The 22,686-nt window shown below is 50.5% G+C and overlaps 1 protein-coding gene across 1 annotated transcript; it reads left to right on the top strand.

Moving 5' to 3' along the window:
• The first annotated feature begins 6,836 nt into the window (after positions 1–6,836).
• Positions 6,837–12,750, top strand: TLR4 (toll like receptor 4). The gene is made up of 2 exons (XM_054007736.1): positions 6,837–6,988; positions 10,343–12,750. The coding sequence occupies exons 1-2, from the start codon at positions 6,849–6,851 to the stop codon at positions 12,591–12,593; spliced, it is 2,391 nt and encodes a 796-aa protein (XP_053863711.1). The 5' UTR covers positions 6,837–6,848; the 3' UTR covers positions 12,594–12,750.
• Positions 12,751–22,686: the final 9,936 nt, after the last annotated feature.

Below are 22,686 nucleotides of genomic sequence, written 5' to 3'. Positions count from 1 at the left end.
GCGACGTTCACCTCTAATCCATGGTTTCCTTGGTGGAGGAGGAAGAATGTCATATGGTGCTTCCCGCACCTTTTGGAAACCGCTCTCCCTGCTTTGCCTGCTAGTCACTTGTTTTAACCCTTGAGTTGAGAGGTTAAGGCCCTCCAATGGGGCACTGAGGGGTGATCTTAAGCCAGGTCCCTTACAGTTCTCAGCCCCTTTCTCCGGAGCCTCAAGTGAGAAGGAGCTGGTCCTGCTGGCTTGGAGAAGGACTCTGCTGACCCCCCAGAGGATCCGGCGTCTCAGGTGATCTTTGAAACGTTGGGGAAAGTTATTGGCAGCGGGACTATGCTGATGAGTTTTTCTGTTTGGAAATAAAGACAGAACTGGTTCTAAGCGGGCCTGGGAGTGTCTCTGATCGGCACCAGGGCTGTAGGGAGGGGTTGTCTGGAGGGGACTAACGTGGATAACTGTACGCAGTGTCGCTACAAACTCTTCGCTGCTCCTGGAGCTACAGTTACTGCCCCCCTTCTCTGCACACTCTGGATGGCTTTGCTTGTCCCTCCCAACCTGCCATGACTGCATAGCCACCCCCCGTCCCATTGCTCACCCTGCGGAGCTGGGAAGCTGGGGGCCCAGTATCATTTTTTGCCAGAATTCCTCCTTGCTTCAAATCTCCCCTGTAACACTCCTGTGCAGGGTTAGCCCACGACTGGCTCGGACACCAAAGTCCCACCTACTGGCTCTCAGCCCCCCACTTACTGCTTCCTTCCACCCTCCCCTCCAGGCCTCCACCCCCACCCCACACTTTTCTCTGCCTCCTTCCAGTGCTCCCTCAGTGCCACGTTCACCTTTCCCCATGCCCAGTACAGCTTCCACACCCTGCTCGCTCAGCTTTCTCCAGCCCCCCCCGTCCTGGCCTCACTAGAAGGCCTTGCCTATGTGGGGAAGATTTCTTGGTGTAACCTGTCCTAAGGGGTGAGTTTAAACTGATACAGTGATCCCAGTATCCGCCGGCGTGGACACTTTGATTTGGGTACAGCTATATAACCGGTAGACGAAGCCTTAGCCTCCTCCGTCCCCTCCCTGCAGCTCATGTGCAGCGCTCTCTGTGCGGCTATCTACGCTCCTTTTCGCCTTGGTAACTTTCTTGGCTTTGACCCTGCTCCATCTCCCCCCTGGTGTGTCTCTGCATCTCACTTTGTGCAGCGTTAGCTTTCTTCTTTTCGGTTCTACTCCCCGGCAAGCCAAGCCAACCCCGTATACATTGAACTGAAATGTGTCACCCCGGTGAGTCAGGGCGATTCAAAATGAAACCAAAAGGGGGAAGGTGCCCTGTGTCGGGGGCGTGGGGGAGGAGCCTGAGAGGTTGGCTGCTAAGCTGGGTTTGGGGAAGAAGTTGCTGGTAGGCAGATGGAACAGGCCAAGAATTGCTAAGCGGAGGATTCGGACTCCTCCAATGCACGCCGGCAGAGCTGAGTCAATCTGCCAGCGCTGGAGCAGGGGAGGTGGGGATCCGTCAGCAAATGATGGGATGTGTTTTATTTTGATCGGTTTAAGCAGTGGCTCCAGGTTTGGCTCGCTGCGAGGGCCCCACAGAAACAAAGGCAAGGGTGCAGAACAAGAGTTCATCTCGCCTTTATTCGAGATGCGATCTCAGTGCGTCCTCTTCCCTGGGCAACAACTTCTTCCACCGTGCTCCTGTGCTCCCACTCTACCCAATGAAGCGGCATGCCCGCAGTGGCTCTGTCCACAGGCCACTCCCCCGTGGCTTATAACTCTCTGCTTGTACGTGGTTTATTGCACAGTGGAGACGGGGTAAACGACAGAAGGGCTTTATTTGAATAAGCAGCACTAGGGAGGTAACCTCCCTATGAAATGTAGCCCGGGATGAGGGAAGAATTCCTGCCATAGCTGGGGAGTTCCCACTGTCAGGGAGAGGGTAGAATCCAGGAAAACGTGTGATTGTCATTGTTGGAGGCCAAGAATAGGGCAAATACATCCGACGTGGGAAGCTTCTCCTCTAACTTAGTGCTACTGCGTTCGTATCAGAAGGTCACAGGTCAAATCCCTTGTAATGTTCCTCGCTAGAGGCCAGATTCAAAGCCCACGGAGGTCAATGAGAATATTTCCACTGACTTCCATGGGCTCTGGATCAGATCCTAGGGAAGAAATTCACCCCTGAAACGTGGTCACCAGCAGCAGAGGCATAGAGAAGGCGCGAGCAGCCTCCCCTCTCCCTGCGCTAGCCCGAGTGCCAGTGTAGGGCTGAATATATAATATCATAGTAGTAATAATGAATCTGACCCATCTCCGCATCCTCTGTAGAGCCTCCCACCTCCACAACCGAGCACTGCAGAAACAGACACAGCATGGTCTGCTATTCTGGGGCTTTGCCGGGACACCCAGCCCCCCAACACTGCATAATAGACCAGAACCGTACAGAGGAGACCCCTCTTTCCCCCCCCCAGGCCACAGTGACCCGGGTGGTGCCTTCCCTCCCACTCGGCCCTCGCTGTGGGGAAGAACTGCAGCGAGAGGTCAGGCAGACGTTCCAGCCGGTCGGAGCACCTGCAGAAGCAGCCAAGACCTTTGGCCATTCAGATCACGTTCTCGAGTTTGAACGGAACTTGCTCTGGTCTGTGCTGACTGGCTCTTTGCTCCAATCCTCTCCCTCCCACACCATCCGTTTCCCTCAGCTTCATTCCACACCTGCCCCTCTTTCTCCCTTCTCCTCTCGTTCCCCTTCCCCGCCATGTCCCTTTGCTCTTCTGATCCCCTTCCAATTCAAACCACACACACACAAATCAAAGCCATGTCCTTGTTCCCTCTGCTTGTGTGTTAGCCCCCTTCCTCCGCCTTGTGTGTACCCTGGCTATTTAGATTGTAAGCTCTTTAGGACTGGCCCGGTCTGCTACACGGCACAACGCCTAACACAGCGGGGTCCTGTGCTCGATTGGTCCTTAGGCATAAACATGATTAATAATAATAAGGACCTGTGCGTGAGCCCTCCCCTGGCATTCTGGGATAATGCAATTAAAGAGCAGTGTGATGGCTCAGTTTGAAGGAACACCCTGAAACACACGACTAAATGATCTCAAAGGGACGTGTTGCTGCATCACTTCTGTCACAAGGAGCGCTGCCGCGTTTGGCCTCCAGGTGGCAGGATTGTTCATTCTCTTCTCAGACCCTAAGGATAGGTGAGGTGATAAGAACAGGAGAACTTGTGGCACGTTAGAGACTAACAAATTTATTAGAGCATAAGCTTTCGTGGACTACAGCCCACTTCTTCGGATGCAAACTAATAAATTTGTTAGTCTCTAAGGTGCCACAAGTACTCCTGTTCTTTTTGCGGATACAGACTAACACGGCTGCTACTCTGAAACCTGTGAGGTGATAAGTGTTCTCAAGGAGGAAAAGGCCTTACCATTGATAGACAATGCAGGATCTGGAAGACTGTGGGCTAGTAGTTAGCACACGCAATGCTCAGCAAGGGCTCCTGCGTTCTGTTCCTAGCTCTGCCATTGATGTTCTGAGTAAGTCGCATAACCTCTGAGCCTTGATCATAGAATATCAGAGTTGGAAGGGACCTCAGGAGGTCACCTAGTCCAACCCCCTGCTCAAAGCAGGGCCAATCTCCAGACAGATTTTTGCCCCTGATCCCTAAATGGCCCCCTCAAGGATAGAGCTCACAATCCTGGAGTTAGCAGGCCAATGCTCAAACCACTGAACTATCCCTCCCGCTCTTTGATCTAGACTACAAAGTTTTGCCAGCATAGCTGTGTCAGCCAAGAGTGTGGGGAAAAAATCGCACATACCCAACTGTGATAGCTATACCGGCAAACATCCTGGTGACAACGGAATGCTGCTGAAAGCATCATTTATGTCATTCGGGGGAGTAGTTTAACTATGCTGGCAAAAAAATTCCTTTTGCTGGGATAAGCTGTGTCTTGTCTTGGGGGCTCGGACAGTCTATCCATGCCAGTACAGCAGTTGTATAGCATTTGGAGTGTAGACAAGCCCTCAGCAAAAGTGGGGATAGTGACACTTCTCTGTTTCACAGAGGGCTTGTGACCATTTTGACTCATCTACATGGGGGCCTCCAGGAAATTAACCTAAACTGTGAATTTGAAGTAGATTAGTTAAACCACATTAAACCCCTGTGTGAACAACCTCATTCAGAATTAATGTGGCCTTAATTTGTTTTAGTTAATTTTTTTAATGGGGTTTAATGCGGTTTAACTAATTCACTTCAAATTCACACCTTTAGTTAATTCGGATTAATGTTTCTGGATGTCCCTGGGTAGAAAAACCTTTAGTTAATATTTGCAAAATGCTTTGAAATCTGTCACTGCCAGGCCTGACTTTCGACTCTTCCCAAGAACCAGCATCCGAGAAGGCAATGTCTTAATGCTGGCATGGCCAGAGCTGCTCTATCCTGGTACAAATCACATCTGTAGGGCTGTCCAGGATTGGGGGAATAGAAGAAGGAGGAAGGGCATCTGACATCTTGGGGGCAGAAAGCATGAGATGAAGAGCCCTCAACTTGGCCAACAGTTGTAGATCCATCTGAACAAGCAGCAGTGTTTAACAAAGGATGAGCCCAATGCTTTGTGCCCTAAGCACCATCCCAGCCAGGTGAAAGCTCCCATGTGCAAATCCACACCAGCAGTTCCCTTACGACTGGGTCACTTCCCAGCCCCACCCAGCGTGTTTTGCTCCCTGTACATGCCTGGCACCCTCATACTCATTTCTGGCAGACCTCTGCTCTGCTTGAGTTGGGAGCATTGTGTATGGCCGGTATAATCTCCCCCACTCCTGTAGTCTGTATGGTACGGCGGGCAGGCAGAGGTTGTGAGGGTAAACCCAGTGCCAACACCGGATGCACCTAGTGCATTCAGATGTATTAGTGTGTGGGATGGATGCCTTTTCTCTCCCAGGAAAAATGAATTCCAAAGGGGTGGGGTTCCCTTTTTACTCCATGTTAAGCTGAGGCATCAAATGATTGCTCTGACGAGACCCAGGCGCCTCTGGGCTTCTTGCCCATGAGGTCATGTTTTCCTGTGACTTCCTCTTCTTTACAAGCAACTGAACGGAAGAGTGTTGTTCTCAGAGCACGTCTCAGAGTCGACTTGTTTTCAGTTTCACTTCCCCATCCTCCCTTTGTCATTGGGAACAGGTTCTGGGCACTGGTGGTCCGGTGAGAGTCCTGCTAGAATCTTTCATTTTCGCTTATGGTTCTTTCCACCGCATGGTCACCTCCTGAAGATGTTCGGGAGAGAAGCTCTCTCTTTTTCAACCTGTTTTGTGCAGTCTTTGGCCACGCTTTTCCTGTTGCAGTTAACGGCCAGCAGCCTCAACCCCTGTGTGGAGGTACGTGATCTCTAAATAACCAAATCCTTTTGTTTCTCAAGAGCAGCTTTCCCCAGCCTGTGAAATTTGTCTCTCTGATGTGCTGGGTGCTCATCTTCCTGTGGGGTGTATTGTCTTTTGCCAGCAGTATTCCGCAGCTTTGCAGAAAGCATACGCCACCATGGAAATCAGCTCCCAGCACTGAAAAAGTAGCTTTGACCTATTGTAGCTTTGTTTCCCTTTGCTTGGTATTGCTAAGGTGCAGTTATTAACCCCAGGAGAAGCCAATGGATCCCATTCTCCTACAGCAATAGACTCAGGCCATGCCTACGCTACAAAATTAAGTCGATCTAACTTATGTCAGCATACAGCTGCTGTAGTAATTACATTGCTTGTGCGTGTTTGCTCTTTGTTCCCTGTGTCGGCGGTGCGAGTCCTCACCAGGAGCACTTGTATCGATTGTACAGTCAGCGTGGGGCGTTGTGGAAGGGCTGCTGAAAGCCAGTAACAGTCGACATAAGCAACGCGGTGTCTACCCTGATGCTGTGTCGACCCAACTACATCAACCTTGATTCGACGCTGCTCGCAGAAGTGGAGTTATTAAGTCGGCGTAGCAGTGCAGGTGTGCTGGTGGGAGTGAAATTTAAGGGTGAACACTTCCCTAGTTAGGTTGACATAAGCTGTCTTGGGTTGACCTAACTCTGCAGTGCAGACCAGACCTCAGACCCTGTAGTATTACTCCTGCAAGCTGTGATATTTTAGGCTGTTACTGTAATATGTCGCAGAGTTGTTTTTGCAGCCACTGGTCAGCAATTTGATGCTGAGTTCGTTGTTTCCAGACATCACCGTTATAAATAAACGAGCTCTATAAGAAATAAAGTTAAATATTCTGTAAGAATTAAGTCTAATGCTGATTTAGGATTATTACTGTCTGAGAGCATATCTGTTCCCTGGTGTATTACCAGCGTCACATAGAATCTGGTCTTAAAAAAAAAAAAAAAAAAAAAAAAAATAATGGAGATATCCTATCTCCTAGAACTGGAAGGGACCTTGAAAGGTCATCGAGTCCAGCCCCCTGCCTTCACTAGCAGGACCAAGTACTGATTTTGCCTCAGATCCCCAAGTGGCCCCCTCAAGGATTGAACTCACAACCCTGGATTTAGCAGGCCAATGCTCAAACCACTGAGCTATCCCTCCCCCCTGGTCCAGATTTGCCTCTGATATAAATAGGCACAATCCAGAGGGCTTGCACCTGATTACACTTGCAGTTATATTGGTTATTGGTTTGGGAAGCAGAAATGCTATTACAAGAATAGATGCAGATGCTTGGACTGTACATGATGTTGCTTCCGGTTGCTCAGTGCGGCCCAGAGGATCTGTCTGTTACAGAGATATTTAGCCTGCAAGCTCTAGCTTTCTGATGGTTTAACTTTCCAGCACTTTGTGGAATCTAGATGTTAATCTGTGGATTGGCTCTGTGAATATTGCAGGAGACCACCAACGTAACTTACAGATGCATGGAGTTGAACCTCTCTGGAGTTCCAGATGAAATCCCACCTTCCACCCAGAATTTGGATCTGAGTTTCAACCCACTGGAGTCACTGACCTCAAATTATTTCTCAGCAGTTCCTGCACTGAGGTTTCTGGACCTCACTAGGTACGGAACCTTTCACATTGATGTTGTCCTACTGGATGCAGACAGGGCTTTTGATTCACATTGATTGATCCTGTTTCCGACTCACCAATGCGCTGACATAGGGATAGGCACTGTTATTTTTGCTCTTGTGTCTGTGTGGCTCAAAGGGTGGTTCTGGCTAAAAAGAGTTCTAATCCTGCACCCTAATTGAGGCTCATGCCCAGTGCTATCACAATGATGCTGTTCTAAGGTGCAGCTCCTGCACTTCATTTCACTGGTGGATGCCCAGGCAGAAGCTCTAAAAAGTTGACTGTGCAGAGGGTAGCACCTTCTTACTAAAAGGATCTGCTCCCTGGGTGCGCTCTGCTTTACTATTTCTGTTAGACTGTCAGAGACAACTCTGCTAAGAGACGATGGGCTGGAGTCCATTCCTTCTTGTGCATCAGCAGCAGAGTTGTTTCCTGAGTTCCAGTCAGCGACCCCTTGTTTTGAGAGCACGTGGGCAGTAAAGCAGTTGCACGGGCGTCACTGAGGACATAATCTGGAGGCGATGGGGTGTCACAGAAGTAAGTGAAGCCCATATTTGTCTTACACAACCTGCATTATGTTGTGCACAAAATAGATAGTACCCAGTGCAAGTTTCACGTGGCGTTTTGTGGGCTGCAGGTGAAGAAATAGGCATCTTTTTAGTGGTAAATAGGGCATGTTTGAGCCTGGAGATCACCTAGAGACAGTGAATGTGGAGACCCAGTGACACCACTCCTACAGAGCTGAACTGCACTTTAAAGATTCAATGGGAGTGGTGAATTATATTAATAATAATGATTACTATTATTTACATAGAGGCATTGGTACCCGCGGCACTCTACAGACACATCAGAAGAAAAGCTCCCCACCCCACAGAGCTTGCGCGGTAATTAAGACCATGTACTTACTGGCACATCTCCGCTGATGATGGAATTCTCTCCAGCTCTGATGGCCCATTTCAGACCCTACACCCGCTAGAGGCTCACATGAGATCTGAGCTGTAGTTTTAAGTGCTGCCTTTGGCCTCACATGAGGGAGGGTGGTGAAGCATTGGAATGCGTTACCTAGGGAGGTGGTGGAGTCTCCTTCTTTGGAGGTTTTTAATGCCCGGCTTGACAAAGCCCTGGCTGGGATGATTTAGTTGGGAATTGGTCCTGCTTTGAGCAGGGGGTTGGACTAGATGACCTCTTGAGGTCCCTTCCAACCCTGATAGTCTATGATTCTATGATACCGGCTCTGGGATGAATTCCGCTCTGAGCATAAGAGAAATCCGACACCGGGGCTGAGCAATTGCTGAATGTTGCTGTGCTTGTCGAGGATATTCCCTTTTAAGTTCAGATAGCTGTTTACGGGGCCTGTCCATAGGTGCTGGAACTAGGGGTGCTGGGGGGGTTTAAATAGGGTTTACAGTTTGGTTCAATGGCTCTCAGCACTCCCACTACAAAAAATTGTTCCTGTGCCCGTCTCCCTCCAGCCCAATGAGCTGTTTCAGGGCTGATCTACGCTGATAACATACCTGGGCATTGCTACGTCTCTCAGGGGAGTGGAAAATCCACCCCTCTGCGAAACAGAAATGCCAGCTGACCCCCGGGGTAGGTCAACGGAAAAATTCTTCCATCAGCCCAGGGCTTCTCTCCTCTTGAGCTCGCCTGCAGCACAGGCGCGTCAATGCAGCAGTTCAAGTGTAGACACTGTCTGTGCCAATGGGAGGGGTTCTCCCGTCGGCGTAATTAATCCACTTCCCCAAGAGGCGGTAGCTATGTCAACGGGAGAATTCTTCCATCGACCTACCGCTGTCTGAGGTCAGCTGAACTACGGCGCTCAGGGGGTGGATGGTTCCCACCCCTGAGTGACGTAGCTGGGTCAGTCCAATGTAGACCAGTCCATAGCTACTGCCACCCGGTGAGGCGTATGAACTACAGCGACAGGAAAACCCCTCCCGTTTGTAGTGAGTGTCTACACTGGAGCGCAGGAGCATTTTAAGTATAGACCGAGCCGCAGCATGAAGGTTTTGAGGTTCAGGGTAGAACGCTGTATCCCTGCACGCGAATCCCTCACTAACTCTCATTGCCTAGAGGAGCAGTCGGCCTTTCCTTCCTCTCCGGATGTTAGGAGCTGAAGCTGTGTTCCAAGTTGTTCTAGGGAAAGTTTCCTTTAGGCAGTGTTGCCTAGTGGATGGAGCATTAGATGAGGACTCAGGAGATCAGGGTTCTATTTCCAGCTTTGCCACTGGCCTGCTGGGAGACCAAAGGCAAGTCATGTCACCGCTTTGTGCCTCAGTTTCCCCATCTGTAAAATGGAGGTAATGATACTGTCCTCCTTTGTAAAGTGCTTTGAGATAGATCTATGGATGTAAAACACTATAGGAGAGCAAGATAGTATTATTATTGTAGAATGGGTATCCAACATGGGGTTTGAACCCCACTAGACCTTAGACATTCAGGGTGAGGTTCCCTAGGGGAGGTTCGCATGTAACCCATACTAGGAGTATGTGGGTTATTTTCCACATTTCATGCCTGAATCACGTAAGAGGTTTATGAGTCTGCTACGGCTTCCCGCTGTGGTGTTTTTAGTCTGTTCGTTTAAGCGATAGAGGATCATGCTTTTAGCACTGAAGGTTCTGGGTTCAAATCCTGCAGACTGCCCCAAGCAGATCCAGCCACATACAACATTCCACACCATGATGTAGATTTAGGGTCTTCCCATGGCTTGTTGGTAACTCTGCAGCACTCTTCTGAGTTTAAGGTTTCCTTTCCTTCCAGAAACGAAGGCTGAGATTGTCAGAGTTGCCTGAGGAAATTGAGTCAAGCTCCCATGAAAATGAAATGGAATGAGGTACCCAGATCGCCTAGGTGCCTTGTAAAAGCTCGGCCTCTGTTTTAAAGCCTTTTGGTGGTGATGAAACCCTGGAATGTCAATGGGTGCTTTTGATTAGGACTGAGAGGCGGTAAAGGAAGCCTGCACTCTGCTTCACCGTAGACAGCTCTGTAAATCCCTTGCTTTCAAATTTAATTCCAGATTTAGGCAGGGCAGAAGAGATGTGAGAGACGTCTTCTCTATGTCAGCATTCATTTCCTTTCTGCTAAGCTGATTTCTTTCTGTCTGGTTGGGCAGGTCTGCATCTCTGGGCGATAATGTTGTGTTCACACATAGATCTGGTGTGATAATATTGCCCTGGGTTTGATAAGGTTGTGTCTGCAAAGCTGCCTAGCTTGGTAATGCTCCATACCCACCTGCACCTGGCATAATGACACGGCGTCTGCACCCAGCGCAGTAACGCAGTACCCATGTGCATGTGACAGAAGTGATAATGCTTCATGTATATTGTTCTCTTTTCTTGCATAACAGATGTCACATCCAGACAATTGAAGACTATGCTTTTGAGGATCTTCCTAACTTGCTCACCTTGATTCTGACTGCAAATCCCCTCTGGCACCTGGGACCAAAAGCCTTCTATAGTTTGACATCCCTGCAGAAGCTGGTAGCTGTGGAAGACAACATATCCTCGCTAGCTGACCTGCCCATTGGACATTTACATACTCTGCAGGAGCTGAATGTGGCCACGAACAATGTAGACTCTTTGAAGCTCCCCAAATATTTCTCCAACCTGACGTTTCTCCGATTCCTGAGCCTTCAATCGAACAAGATCTCATCTATCTCCATAGGAGACCTGGATGTTTTGCAAGGAGAGAAGGGGCTCAACCTAACATTAGTGCTGTCTAGCAATGATATAAAATATATTCAGCCGGGCTCCTTTGAGGGGATTCATCTTCATGAGCTGTCTCTGAGGGCTTGTTTTGAGAACACCAATGTTATGAAGGCTTGCATCCAAGGCCTTGCTGGCTTACAGGTCCACAGACTAGTGCTTGGAGAGTTCAGGAACATTCAGAGAGTGGAGGACTTCAGTAATGGGCTCCTGGATGGACTGTGTCTGGTGCAGCTGCAGGAGTTTGTGTTCATTTGCTTCAAGAGGTTTAATAATGGCACAGACACTCTCTTCGACTGCCTGGTCAACACCTCCACTGTTCGGCTGGTGGATCTCTACCTCAACCAGGTGTCAGCAGTCCCGACTGCCTCCAGAATACACCAGCTGGAATGCAAGACCTGCAAGTTCAGTGAGGTGCCTGCCCTGAAGCTGTCCTCCTTCAAAGAGCTGAGACTGCTTCGGATCACCAAGAGCAAATACCTCACTGGCTTCCAGCAGAAATTTGTGGATCTGGATAACCTGGAGGTCCTGGATCTGAGTGAGAACCGGCTCAGCTTCATCAAATGCTGCTCCTTTCACCTGGGTGGGACTCCAAAGTTGAAGCACTTGAACTTGAGCTTCAACTCCATAATCAGCGTATCCGGAGGCTTGCCGCTCCATGAGCTGGTATCTCTGGACTTTCAGCACTCAAAGCTGGATAATCTTGGCACCATCCCTGTCTTCGTCTCCCTGGGGAAACTCATCTACCTTGATATTTCCTACACCAACACTCACGTCGAGTCCCAGTATGTGTTCTGTGGCTTAGCGTCCCTGCAAGTGCTCAAGATGGCCGGCAACTCCTTTAAGGACAACAACCTGGGCGACAGCTTCAAGAACCTGACCCAGCTGCTCACCCTGGATGTTTCCAGCTGTAAAGTGATACAGGTGTCTCTGAGCACATTTTCTTCCCTTGGTAAATTGCAGACGCTAAACATCAGTCACAACAAGTTGCTGACTTTTGACCACCCAGCCTACAAGCCTCTCCAGGCCCTGACTGTCCTGGACTTTAGCAGCAACCAGCTGACTGTCTTGACAGAAAACGCTCAGGAGAGCCTGCCGAGCAGCTTGGTCCACCTGGACCTCTCTTACAACCTGTTCGTCTGCTCCTGCAACCACCTGAGTTTCCTGAAGTGGGCCCAGGAGCACGGGGAGCTGCTCCGGAGCACCGAGCTGATGGTCTGCATCAGCCCTGAGCACATGAAGAATGCGAGTGTGCTGAACTTTGACCTCTCCTCCTGCCAACTCAGTGCCGTTCTGGTGGCCGTCTATGTGGGCACGGCCCTCGCTGGAGCTGTGTTCTTGTTCCTCATTTACAAATACTACTTCAACCTGTACTACGGGCTGGTGCTGCTCAGTGGGTGCAGGCGGTACGCGGACAGGGGCGACACCTACGACGCCTTTGTCATCCACTCCAGCAAGGACACTGAGTGGGTGAGAAAGGAGCTGGTTGAGACCTTGGAGCGGGGAGTGCCCCCCTTCCACCTCTGCCTCCACTACCGGGACTTCACGCCAGGGGTGCCCATCGCCTCCAACATCATCCACGAAGGCTTCCTGAGCAGCAGGAAAGTCATCGCCGTCATCTCCAACCACTTCATGGACAGCAAGTGGTGCAGCTTTGAGTTTGAGATCGCCCAGTCCTGGCAGTTCATGGAGGGCAGAGCTGGCATCATCCTGATTGTCCTGGAGGAAGTGGATAAGGTGCTGCTGAGGCGTAAGCTGGGGCTGTCCCGCTACCTGAAGAGGAACACCTACCTCGAGTGGAAGGACAGGGAAATAAGCAGGCACCTCTTCTGGAGGCAGCTGAGAACGGCCTTGCTAGATGGCAAAACAGAACCAGGAAGGGGGGGAAACTAATGGGAACCAACGATGATGGTGCGTCCCCGTTCCTTGCTCTTTCTGCCTGGCCCTGACTGAAAGCTGGGGTTGAGAAGCTGGGTCTCCAGGAGTTGTTTCCTTTGGAGCTGGAGGAATTTAATTCTCCTGAAGTACGAGAGTGGGGAACCAGCGAAACCCTAGGCCAGGGATGGACAAACGTTTTGGCCTGAGGGCCACATCTGGGTATGGAAATTGTATGGTGGGCCATGAATGCCCACGAAATTGGGGGTTGGGGTGTGGCTGGGGGTGAGGGTTCTGGCTGGAGGATGTGGGTTCTGGGGTGGTGCCAGAAATGAGGAGTTCAGGGTGCAGGAAGGGGCTCTGGGCTGGGGCAGGAGTGCGGGTGTGGAGGTGAGCTCTGGGGTGCAGGAGGGTGGGACGGAGGGGTTCAGAGGGCAAGAGGAGGATCAGGGATGGGGAAGGGGTTGGGGCACGGGAGAGGGTCAGGGGTGCAGGCTCTGGGCGGCACTTACCTCAAGCAACTCCTGGAAGCAGCAGCATGTCCCCCCTCTGGCTCCTACGCGGAGGCGCGGCCAGGCAGCTCTGCGTGCTGCCTTGTCCGCAGGCGCCGCCCCTGCTGCTCCCATTCACCCCGTTTGCTGGCCAATGGGAGCTGCGGGGGCAGTGCTTGGGGCAGGGGCAGCGTGTGGAGACCCCTGGCTGCCCCTACGCATAGGAACTAGAGGGGGGATGTGCTGCTGCTTCTGGGAGCCTCGTGGAGCAAGCCCCCGACCCTGCTCTCCGGCAGGAGCTCGAGGGCTGGATTCAAACATCTGAAGGGCCGGATGCAGCCCCCGGGCCGTAGTTTGCCCTCCCCTGCTCTAGGCCCTTTGTTCAGCAGCCTCCTCTAAGGGAGAGCTTGCGAACTAAGGTGTCAGGTGCAGCTGGGATGCTTCCACATGGACAGGCTGGCCTGACGGCCATCTGTGGCTGCAGCCGTTCCAAGCTGGTCTGGCCTGGGGATGAGAGGCAACAACACGGTGGTAGTGCTTTCATAAGGGGGCGCTCTTGCCTGGGACTCAGTCCTGAGCCACTGTCCACTCACAGTGTTATGGGCAGAGGGCAAATATGCTCTTTTGAGGTATTGGCCCTGATCCTCCAAGAGTGGCAGCTGCAGAGTGTTGGTGGTAGCTCTCCGGTCCAAGCCACCTGGCCCCAGCAGAAGGTAGGGCCTCAGGGGGCCTGCTCTTACTTCCACCGCTGGCATAACGGGCCTTACCCCAGTGGAAGATCAGAAATAACAGAGCTCTGATCTACCTGGTCTTGATACACCCTCTCCTCCCCGGTATGCTGGGGCAACGGAGGTGTGACTGGGACAGGAAGTGAGCTCTCTGCCATCAATGTCACTGCTCAGCCCAGTTCTGAATTTGGCTTTGGGAACCAGAGGGATGGAGTAGGTTATTGACACATTGATGTAGGAATCACTGTCCAGCGTTCCACTGTTCAGTTATACGGGGTGGATCCTTGTTCGGGAAGTTTTGCCTTTCGTTCAGCGGGAGCGACTTTGACCTTTAGTATAATGCTGTAGCGGAGCCTAGGCCTGTAACAAATGAGAGAAAGAGGAGAGGTGCATAGCTGAATGCAATGGAGAACTGTTGGGAGAACTAGGGGCCAGCAAAGCGTCCAGCCCCCTTTTGACTAGGTATGATGGTGGAGCTCTTGGGACATGTGTTACACAATGGGATCTTGCTCATTGTACTGCTGGATGGAAGGCTTTGGGTGTGAATCTGAGAGTCAGTCCAGTTTGACTATGGTGTAACCCTGCTGAAATCTGTGACGGTATCCCAGCATACACTTGGTGGGGTCCTGTGAGCAATCAGGTCTACCATTTAGTCAAAATGATGGCCTGATTCTGATCTTCCTCAGGTGGAAATCAAAAGGAATATTCCTGCTGAAACCAGCTGTGAGGGAGATCAGACTCAAGTCTTATATTTGCAGAAGCCTGCTCCCAAGGAGGACCCAGTCTCAGTGGGTGGCTTGTGCGGCATAAGCCCAATTCACTTTACCTCCCAATGTGCTGTATCACTACTCACTGGTGACACAGTCACCTCTCTAGTGTCTTTGCGTTTCAAGAGAGGAACTGTGTGCAAAAGACGCTAATAAAACTGGACTCATGCTGCATTTGCATCCTGCAGTGAGTTTGTCTCCATTTTGCATTTGCTAAGTACTGTAGCAGTCATTTCCAGAGTGCTGTGTCTCTTACTTCAGGCATGACCGACCGTCCGGGAGCACTGTGCCTTGTCAAACAAACCCTGTCTCCTCGCCGTGGGGGAAAGGCACGGGAAGCCAGAGGAAGGATTTCAAGGTGCAGCGATCAAGGGCATTTCTCAAGGTTTCTCGGTTCGAGGCTAAAGAAGAGCGCAGAGGACAAAGTAAATATAAGTCTGGTTTTCAGCAGCTACAATTTAAATTAGAAAATGAAAGGGGACAAATCAAATGGCGTGGGAGTTACTGCTCCTGAATTGAACGGCACTGAAGCTGCAGGTCTCCCTATGTCTCTTCTACAAACAATTCACAGGGTAACTGTATTGCAGGTACAAATCACAGTGTCCTATGATTCTTGATTATAATTATAATGATGGGTTTCGGAAAGCCGGCAAGTGGTCCAGGGAATGATAATAAGGGTGTAGGACAGACGTGTTGTTTCGACGGTGAGCGTTTGTTGGATATCGAGCCAAGTTAGGCAGAATAGTTGCTGGGGGTGTGCTTGTCAGAACCTCCCAGATCCACAATTTAAAGGCAGGCCAGTTGACTGCCACTCCCCTCCACTCCAGACACGCGGCATCGCCCACACAGACTCAGCTATGGACGTGGCCCTAGGATACCCCAGTTAGATTGTCCTGCTGGCTGTGAGTGTGTGTGAAAGCCATCATTGCTTCTGGAAGGGGTAAGCAGACAGAAAAGGCTAGGGGCTGGAGACAGGCTGGGGCTCTCCAGAGCTCTCTGAGCATTCGAGACAGCGTCACACACACGTTTGAGGGTTTGTTTGATTTTGTTTGTTTTGTTTTGTTTTTGCAAGTTGGAAAATTGTCTATCCCCTCTCAGTAAACGTGACTGCTGTCTGTAGTATCACATGGCTTCAGTAGTGCTGGGCTTCTAAGAACGTGGAAAATTCATTTCCCATGTTGCAGAGCCGAGGAGACAGTAGACCCTGGTGTATGGTAGCTGCTTCTCAGTGTCTGGAGTGAATATCAATTCTGGGGGATCACAGGTTGTTTTGTTTTTTATGGGGAATACCAGTGCTGATAGGTTGGGGAGCCGGTCGGGCTAGCGACATGAGCTTCCCTGGAGAGACTCCTGACAGCAAGCAAAGGTTTCCAGCTCATCCACTGCAAATGCACTAAGCAACCTGCAGAGTGTGGTCCAGAGAATAGCATACAGAGAAGAGCTGGTCAGGGATCAGTAGAACAGGGAGGGAACGTGGGTCTCCTACATCCTGGGTCTCCTACAGCCTCCTACATCTCTTTTTTCTCCCTGTACCCTTTTCCAGGCAAGCAGCCAGAAGGACCTGGGGTCCCTGCTGAAGCCACGACAAGGACGAGTTAATTTTGCTTTGCTTCTCCCAGAGCAGCTCCAGCTTTGCCTACACTCCTCATGAGAATGGAGGAGAAGACAGTCCCGCTAGCCCTGCAGTGCCCGTCCCATCACCCAGAAAGTATTTTGTGCTTGTGGCACTTGGGCAGGAAAGGCTGCCCATCCCTGTGCTAGATGGTGCAAATAATTGGTGATGCGCTGGTTAAAGAGCTGACCATGGACCTTTGAAGGCAACAGGAGCTTTGCCATTTACTTCAGTGGGTGCAGGGTCAGGTGCTGAGTTCCCATAGTGTTTCCCATTGAACCTAGGTTTTTGGGTCTCATCTCCATTGGGGATTTGTATCTAGACAAGTGCACACACCTACTGTGGACCAGCAAAGAGTTCTCTCTCTCTCTCACACACACACACACACACACACACACAAATTTGGGTTGTCTCCCAAAGGACTATATTGCCCATGTATCCAAAGGAAGTGGCAAAAAATAGTTTGGCAGGCCTGACCCCCAAAATGCTAAGGCCAGCTTGGGCTGTGCCAATGAACAATGCACAGTCAACCTGTGGAACTCTTTGCCAGAGGATGTTGCGAAGGCCAAGACTATAACAGGGTTCAAAAAAGAACTAGATAAATTCATGGAGGATAGGTCCAACAATTGTTATTAGCCAAGATGGGCAGGGATGGTGTCCCTAGCTTCTGTTTGCCAGAAGTTGGGAATGGGCGACAGGGGATGGATCACTTGATGGTTACCTGTTCTGTTCATTCCCTCTGGGGCCCCTGGCATTGGCCATTGTCAGAAGTAAGGATACTGGGCTAGATAGACCTTTGGTCTGACCCAGTATGGCCATTCTTATGTTCTAATCATCACTGGAAAGGTGATTTCTCTAGCAAGATCTCGGATTTGAGCCAGGCCCTTGCCATCCTGAAATATTTGTGATCTCCAGGCTGTAGGAGAGAAGTTACACAATAAGAATCCCATTGCCTTGAGACCAGCCTTGGCTCTGGCTGGCTGCAGGAGCAGCGCAGGGCGAATGGTCCTTCATGCAGATTTATCCTTTGAATTCCCAGTGCCTTAGCAAAGCCCACCTGTCAGGCTGTCCTGCTGTGGCCCCAGAGCATGAGGACGACAGCTCTGGGCAGACTGTTAAGAAAGCAGGACACAAACCCCAAATTGGATGTGAATTCTATACTTACATTTCACCACCCAATTATCAAGTGTAAACTCCTCGGGCACTATAACAGCCTGAACAAGGCATCAGAGACAGTCCCTTGGGTATTCCGATCTGTCTCGCCACCTGTGTAAGCTTATCTTTGTGATAGATGGTCCCTTACACCACGAATCACAGCAATATTCAGGTTACTCCCAGTCCCAAAGGCCCAGTCACTTACCCAAGGTCAATTGCAGCTTAGATCTCACACCAAATGCTTGTAGCCAATCCTATAATAAACTTTACAGATTTATTAATAGGAAAAGGAAATGAGAGTGATTTACAAGGTTCAAGCAGGTAAACATACGCACACAAATGAGTTCTGATCTTAAGTTTCAAAAAGTAACAGAAGCTTCTATAATGATCAAGCTGTATATGTCCTTGAGGGCTAACCCAATCTAAACACTAGAGATCTTTTGCTTATGCCTAGTAATCTGTCTGCTTGAGTCCAAGCCACATAAAGATAGAGGTCCTCTTTGTTGGGTGGGGGAAAGGAGCTTATTCCCTTCTCCCCTTCTGCTGTGAGCTGCAAACTCAGCAGATGGGAGGAATTCACTTGCAAGACTCATCTTCATGGGGTGGAGGAGAGTAACCAGCAAAGTATTTTGTCCTCTTTACTGTTTTACTCTAGTCCAGCTGCTGTCGATGGGCCTTCCTTGTCGGGCAGGACATGACACCTTCTGTTGGAGACCAGCATTTCACACTCGTTAAAGTCTCTTTCCTGTCTGGTGATTGACGCAGTTACAGAGGCTTACAAGGCAAACCCTCAAATATCACCTTATTACATGGGATTCAGATGTTATAAGTGAGATTAGTGCATGCCACAATTTACAAAGCGTTCCATACAGTTTAAACACTAAGCACGTTCTTATAGTTCTAATGCCTATTTTAACAACACCAGGAGAGCCAGACTGATTTCAGGTATGAACTTGTCAGTATTCAGTGGAGAGCTGGGGCCCATGGCCTGAGCTGGCCAGCATCCTACCATCAACCTTGGTTTGCAAAGGAGAGCTGGTTTCTTGGGAGTGACTGGCACTTTCTGAAATGTAACCCTCTGAATGCTGGATATGGGGTTGGGTGACAAATCACATGAAGGGCACAAACCCATGTACCGGGCACAACCCCCAAAATGGACCCTATAAAGCGCCCCTTGCGAAACGTCCTGGAGTAAGCTCACTGAGTCGATATTAACAGTCCATGACTGAAAGCGATAGAATGCAGCAGCGAATGGGCAATTCTTTAACGTGCTTGATAGTCGAACACAGGCTGACAATGATGACTAATGGCAGGAAAATATGTTCTACAGCAGGGAGTGTGGTTACTAACCGCCCCTCGCTCCCACTGCTCCAAGGTTGTATGTAGGACAAATTCGATAGCGCGCCATCTCGGACCACAGCAATCCACGGGGAACGCACAAGGAAAGGAAACTCAGCCAGATAGGATGGTGCTTCTCATCAAGGGCCTTGAAGATCAAATGAAGAACTTACAAAATCATTGCAGGATTTAAATGGGAGCCAGTGTAAATGTAACGACTCTGTGGCCGCACGAATGCTGACACCACAGCTACCGGAAGCGAATAGAACCTGGGCCCTCCTGCCCCAAGCATGAAATCACCCCTAGGCAGAGGGCTGATGCGCTACTGAACCCAGTATACGGATGAGGCCGCATCTAAGCCCATATTTTCTTCATTTCTGTTTCTTTACGGTTAATCGGAGTGGGTGAAATGCTGTTTAAAACATTAGCCGGGCTGTTGCTTTCAGCTGAACCCTGGGTTTTTGAGTGAGCATGCTCCAGGCAAGAGCCCCCACACAAGTCCCTGGTCAGAAGTCTCCTCTTAGGGTACATCGACACTGCAATCCGAGGTGTGATTGCCGCATGGATAGACATACCTCCACCCGCATTACTAAAAACAGCCGTGTAGCTGCAGCAGCGCGGGCTAGCAAAGCAAGTACGTACCTAAGGTCCCTGTCCAGCTTGTCCAGCCCACGCTGAAGCCCGTCCGACCATGTCTACATGGCTGAGTTTCCAGGTGCTAAGAGCTTTTCACTTAGTGCCTCTACCCCATTCCCTACGCTGAGTCCTGCCGGTAGTGGCTGGCGTTGGAATGTATGTCTCGGCAGGCCATGCCCTCTATAAATTCCAGTCCTAAACAGTATAAAATAATATGGTGGTTTGCATGTTTCTCTCCATCAGTATCAGCAGTTACAGCAGAATAGATTAGCCTGGGCTATTTTTCATTACCTGCATTAATCAGCCTGCTCCTATCCACGTGGTGAATGGAAAGAGAGAGACCGAGTCACCCTTTAAATCTATTTAAATGCAAATGAAACTCTTGTCCCGAAGCTCGCTTACGTGTGCAGTCCACGCTGCGTTCATTGCAAAAAGTCCGCACACGTGTTCTGAACAGCCCCCACTCCTGTTACGTCTGACCTCGGAAATGGCAATCAGAACGATTTCATCTATCTCTCCTTCGGCTCACACACGCTCATCAGAGAAGCAAACGCAGCATCCACAGCTTCACATTTGTGCCTCCATTCTCAGCAGATTCCACCTTCAGGACCTTGTTGATGTTGCCCTGAACCCAAGCTGGGCGTTCGTTCGATCCCTGAGGCTTGGTGGGAGCCGTCCGGTTACAAGACTATTTCTGCCGACGGGGAAGATGCTGGGGATGGCGTCGTTCAGGATCTCTGCCAGGCCTCGCTTTGCCAGGCTGGTGGCTGGAATCAAATGACAAGCAACATCCTCTGGAGAGTCCGGGTACTGAAGGGCAAAGGCATCCCACCCCAGCGGGTGCCTCTTGTGCATTGCCAGGGGTGTGCACCCCTTGCCACCTGAGGCATGTTCAGCTTTCGGTTTCTCACAGCAGTATAAACAGGCACGTTTAGAAAGACCGAACTCAATGAGACTTACAGAACTCAGTCGAAGTACAGTTATTCATTCCCCTCTCTGTAAGGTGCACTCGCCCAAACTCTAGGTATAGCTGTATAATTATACCACGTTCTAAAACCTGCTGGGGATAGACAGCTGCTCATTCAAGCCAAACCCCACCTCAGCCTAAACAGCCCCAAGAACAGAATATGTTCCTGCATCCTTCTAGCCCTCCGCTGACCTCCTGCTCCCCAAGCCGGTGTTCCCAGTGGTATGAGCCGGGCTCCAGCATCAAACCCTATTCACAAAGCATTCGGGGAAAAGAAAGACACCCTAGGAAAGCTTTCCAGAGGCCGGCAGCGCCAGGCCTAGTCTGCACATCACATAGGACATAACCACCTTTAGCACTGCCTGGCACCAGTGGCATTACATTTCCACAGCGCCTATCGCTCAGTACCAGCTGGTGGGCTTGGCATAGAGGGCAGAAGACTGAACTCCGCCTCTTCTCTTAGCACTGATCTCCCCAGGTCAGGGCGTAGGAGCATTGGCATGGGAGCTTGTGGAAACTTCGCTCCATTGCTGCCATACGGCACCCATTTCATGTAGGCCCCGATTCAGCAAGGTAATTAAGCACGTCCTTAAATTTAAGCACATGATTTTCCCCAAGTGACTCCAATGGGACTGCTGACGTGCTTAAACATAGGCACCTGCTTAAGTGCTTTTCTGACTCGAGCCCACACATGGAGGGCATCAGGCCTACTCCTTACCCTACATTGTCACGGTGCAAAAGGGGTGACATTCAGGATCAGGGCCTAGGTGCCACTTATGACCTCGAATTAGAGATTAAGTGGTACACAGACCTTATGCAGGGTGTCTGCCCACGGGTCCATTTCAGCTGGGATGAATTCCTGCTACAGAAGTAGCTACACGCTAGCCTCTGCTCCTATCCCTTTTTGCTTGATGTGCCAAAGGAGGCAAGTCCTGGGAAGCTCCAGAAACTACCAAATTGGGTGTTGAAGGGGCTATGGAAACCAGGATACAAAGTGGCTGCTTGTGTCTTTCCATCAGCCACATCTTGGTTGCGGATGCAGAAGGTGAATTTTGTTTTCTTTTGTTTTTCCCCCTTCTGCTAACATTGCTCTGAAGCTGTTAATTACAGACCAGGGGCCAGCACCTCAGCTGGGGCAAATGAGAGTAGTCGTATTCCTTTCAGTGTAACTCTGCTCGTTTACACCAATGGAGGGGCTGGCCCCATAACCACAGCCACTGGGCCTTCAAATAAGATTCAGCTGTTACCTGATCAAGTACCAGTCACAAGCTGTCTCTCTCATTCCTGCCTCCAGCTGGTAATATTGTGGTCGCTTATCTCAATATCTTGAGTACTAGGTAAATAACAATGGCGTATTGTGGAGAGACGAAGATTTAATTGGCGCCAACACTCCCTGAGCGGGTAACATGGAGCCTCAGTGCAAGTCTAATCTCCCGTCTTTATCTTTTCTCTTTGTTGTTTTTCCCCCTGTTCCTCTTCTCTTCATTCTTTTCAGATCCCCGGTCACTGTTTGGTGCAATGCCAGCCAGGAGAGGGGAACGAATCTGCACCAGCGCTTAGGAAAAGAAGATCCTCTCCCTTTTATTAAAAAAACCCACCATTCGTTAAGTCTTCTGGAGTGGTCCGGCCCCAGCGTGGGATTAGCAATAATTCCCCTGTCATCGTTCGCTTCCGCGAGCTGACAATTCATTCCTTCAAAGATCCCTTAGACTCGCTGTTGCATACATTAGCCGGAGGACAATGGAGCGGGCCTGATTAGACTGTAATAAGTGCGGGTGATTTTTCTATTATCTGGATAGTCAGTTTCATGGTAACCACAAGGGGCCAGTGGGTGCGCATTGCCTCGCTTATTACCCTGGAACGGACACAGGCAGGGCAGCGTGGTGGCCTCTTGTCATACGGCAGCGTCTTAATGCCTGCTGGAGCGGGGCTGGAATGGCAGCCTCTCCGGCGTGAATCCCTTGGAAAGTCAGGTCTCTGTATTGTGAAGCTGCAGGGCTGGACGGAACGAGGGCTAATGGCTCCGTCATGGAGGGAGACGGACAGCCTAGTGGAGAGGGTGCTGAGTGGGACTCTGGGGAACCCCGCGCGGTTCAATTTGCAGCTCTGTCATGGCCTTCCTGTGTGACCTTGGGCAAATGTCCCCTGTGCCTCGGTTCCCCATCGGGAAAATGTCCCCAGGGGTGCTGGGAGGAGGAAAGCTATTGACTGGGAGGTGCTCAGATATTACCGGCTCTGAGGTCTATCTGCTGCTCCTGCTCCATGAGCCCAGACTGACTGTTCGGATGTCTCTGCCTGAGGGCTACATCCCTCAAGTACAGCACTTTTTGCTCCTCGACTCCACTCTCCCACTGTTGGGCTGTCTGCCCTGGAGCAGCTCCCCTCAGGGCAGTTGCTTCCCGCTCTCTCCCAGAGCC

This window comes from Malaclemys terrapin, chromosome 17 (genome assembly GCF_027887155.1).
Source record: "Malaclemys terrapin pileata isolate rMalTer1 chromosome 17, rMalTer1.hap1, whole genome shotgun sequence".
NCBI classification, from domain to species: domain Eukaryota; kingdom Metazoa; phylum Chordata; order Testudines; family Emydidae; genus Malaclemys; species Malaclemys terrapin.
The sequence above is the reverse complement of the archived record's forward strand: the minus strand, read 5'-3'. Positions and strand labels throughout refer to the sequence as shown.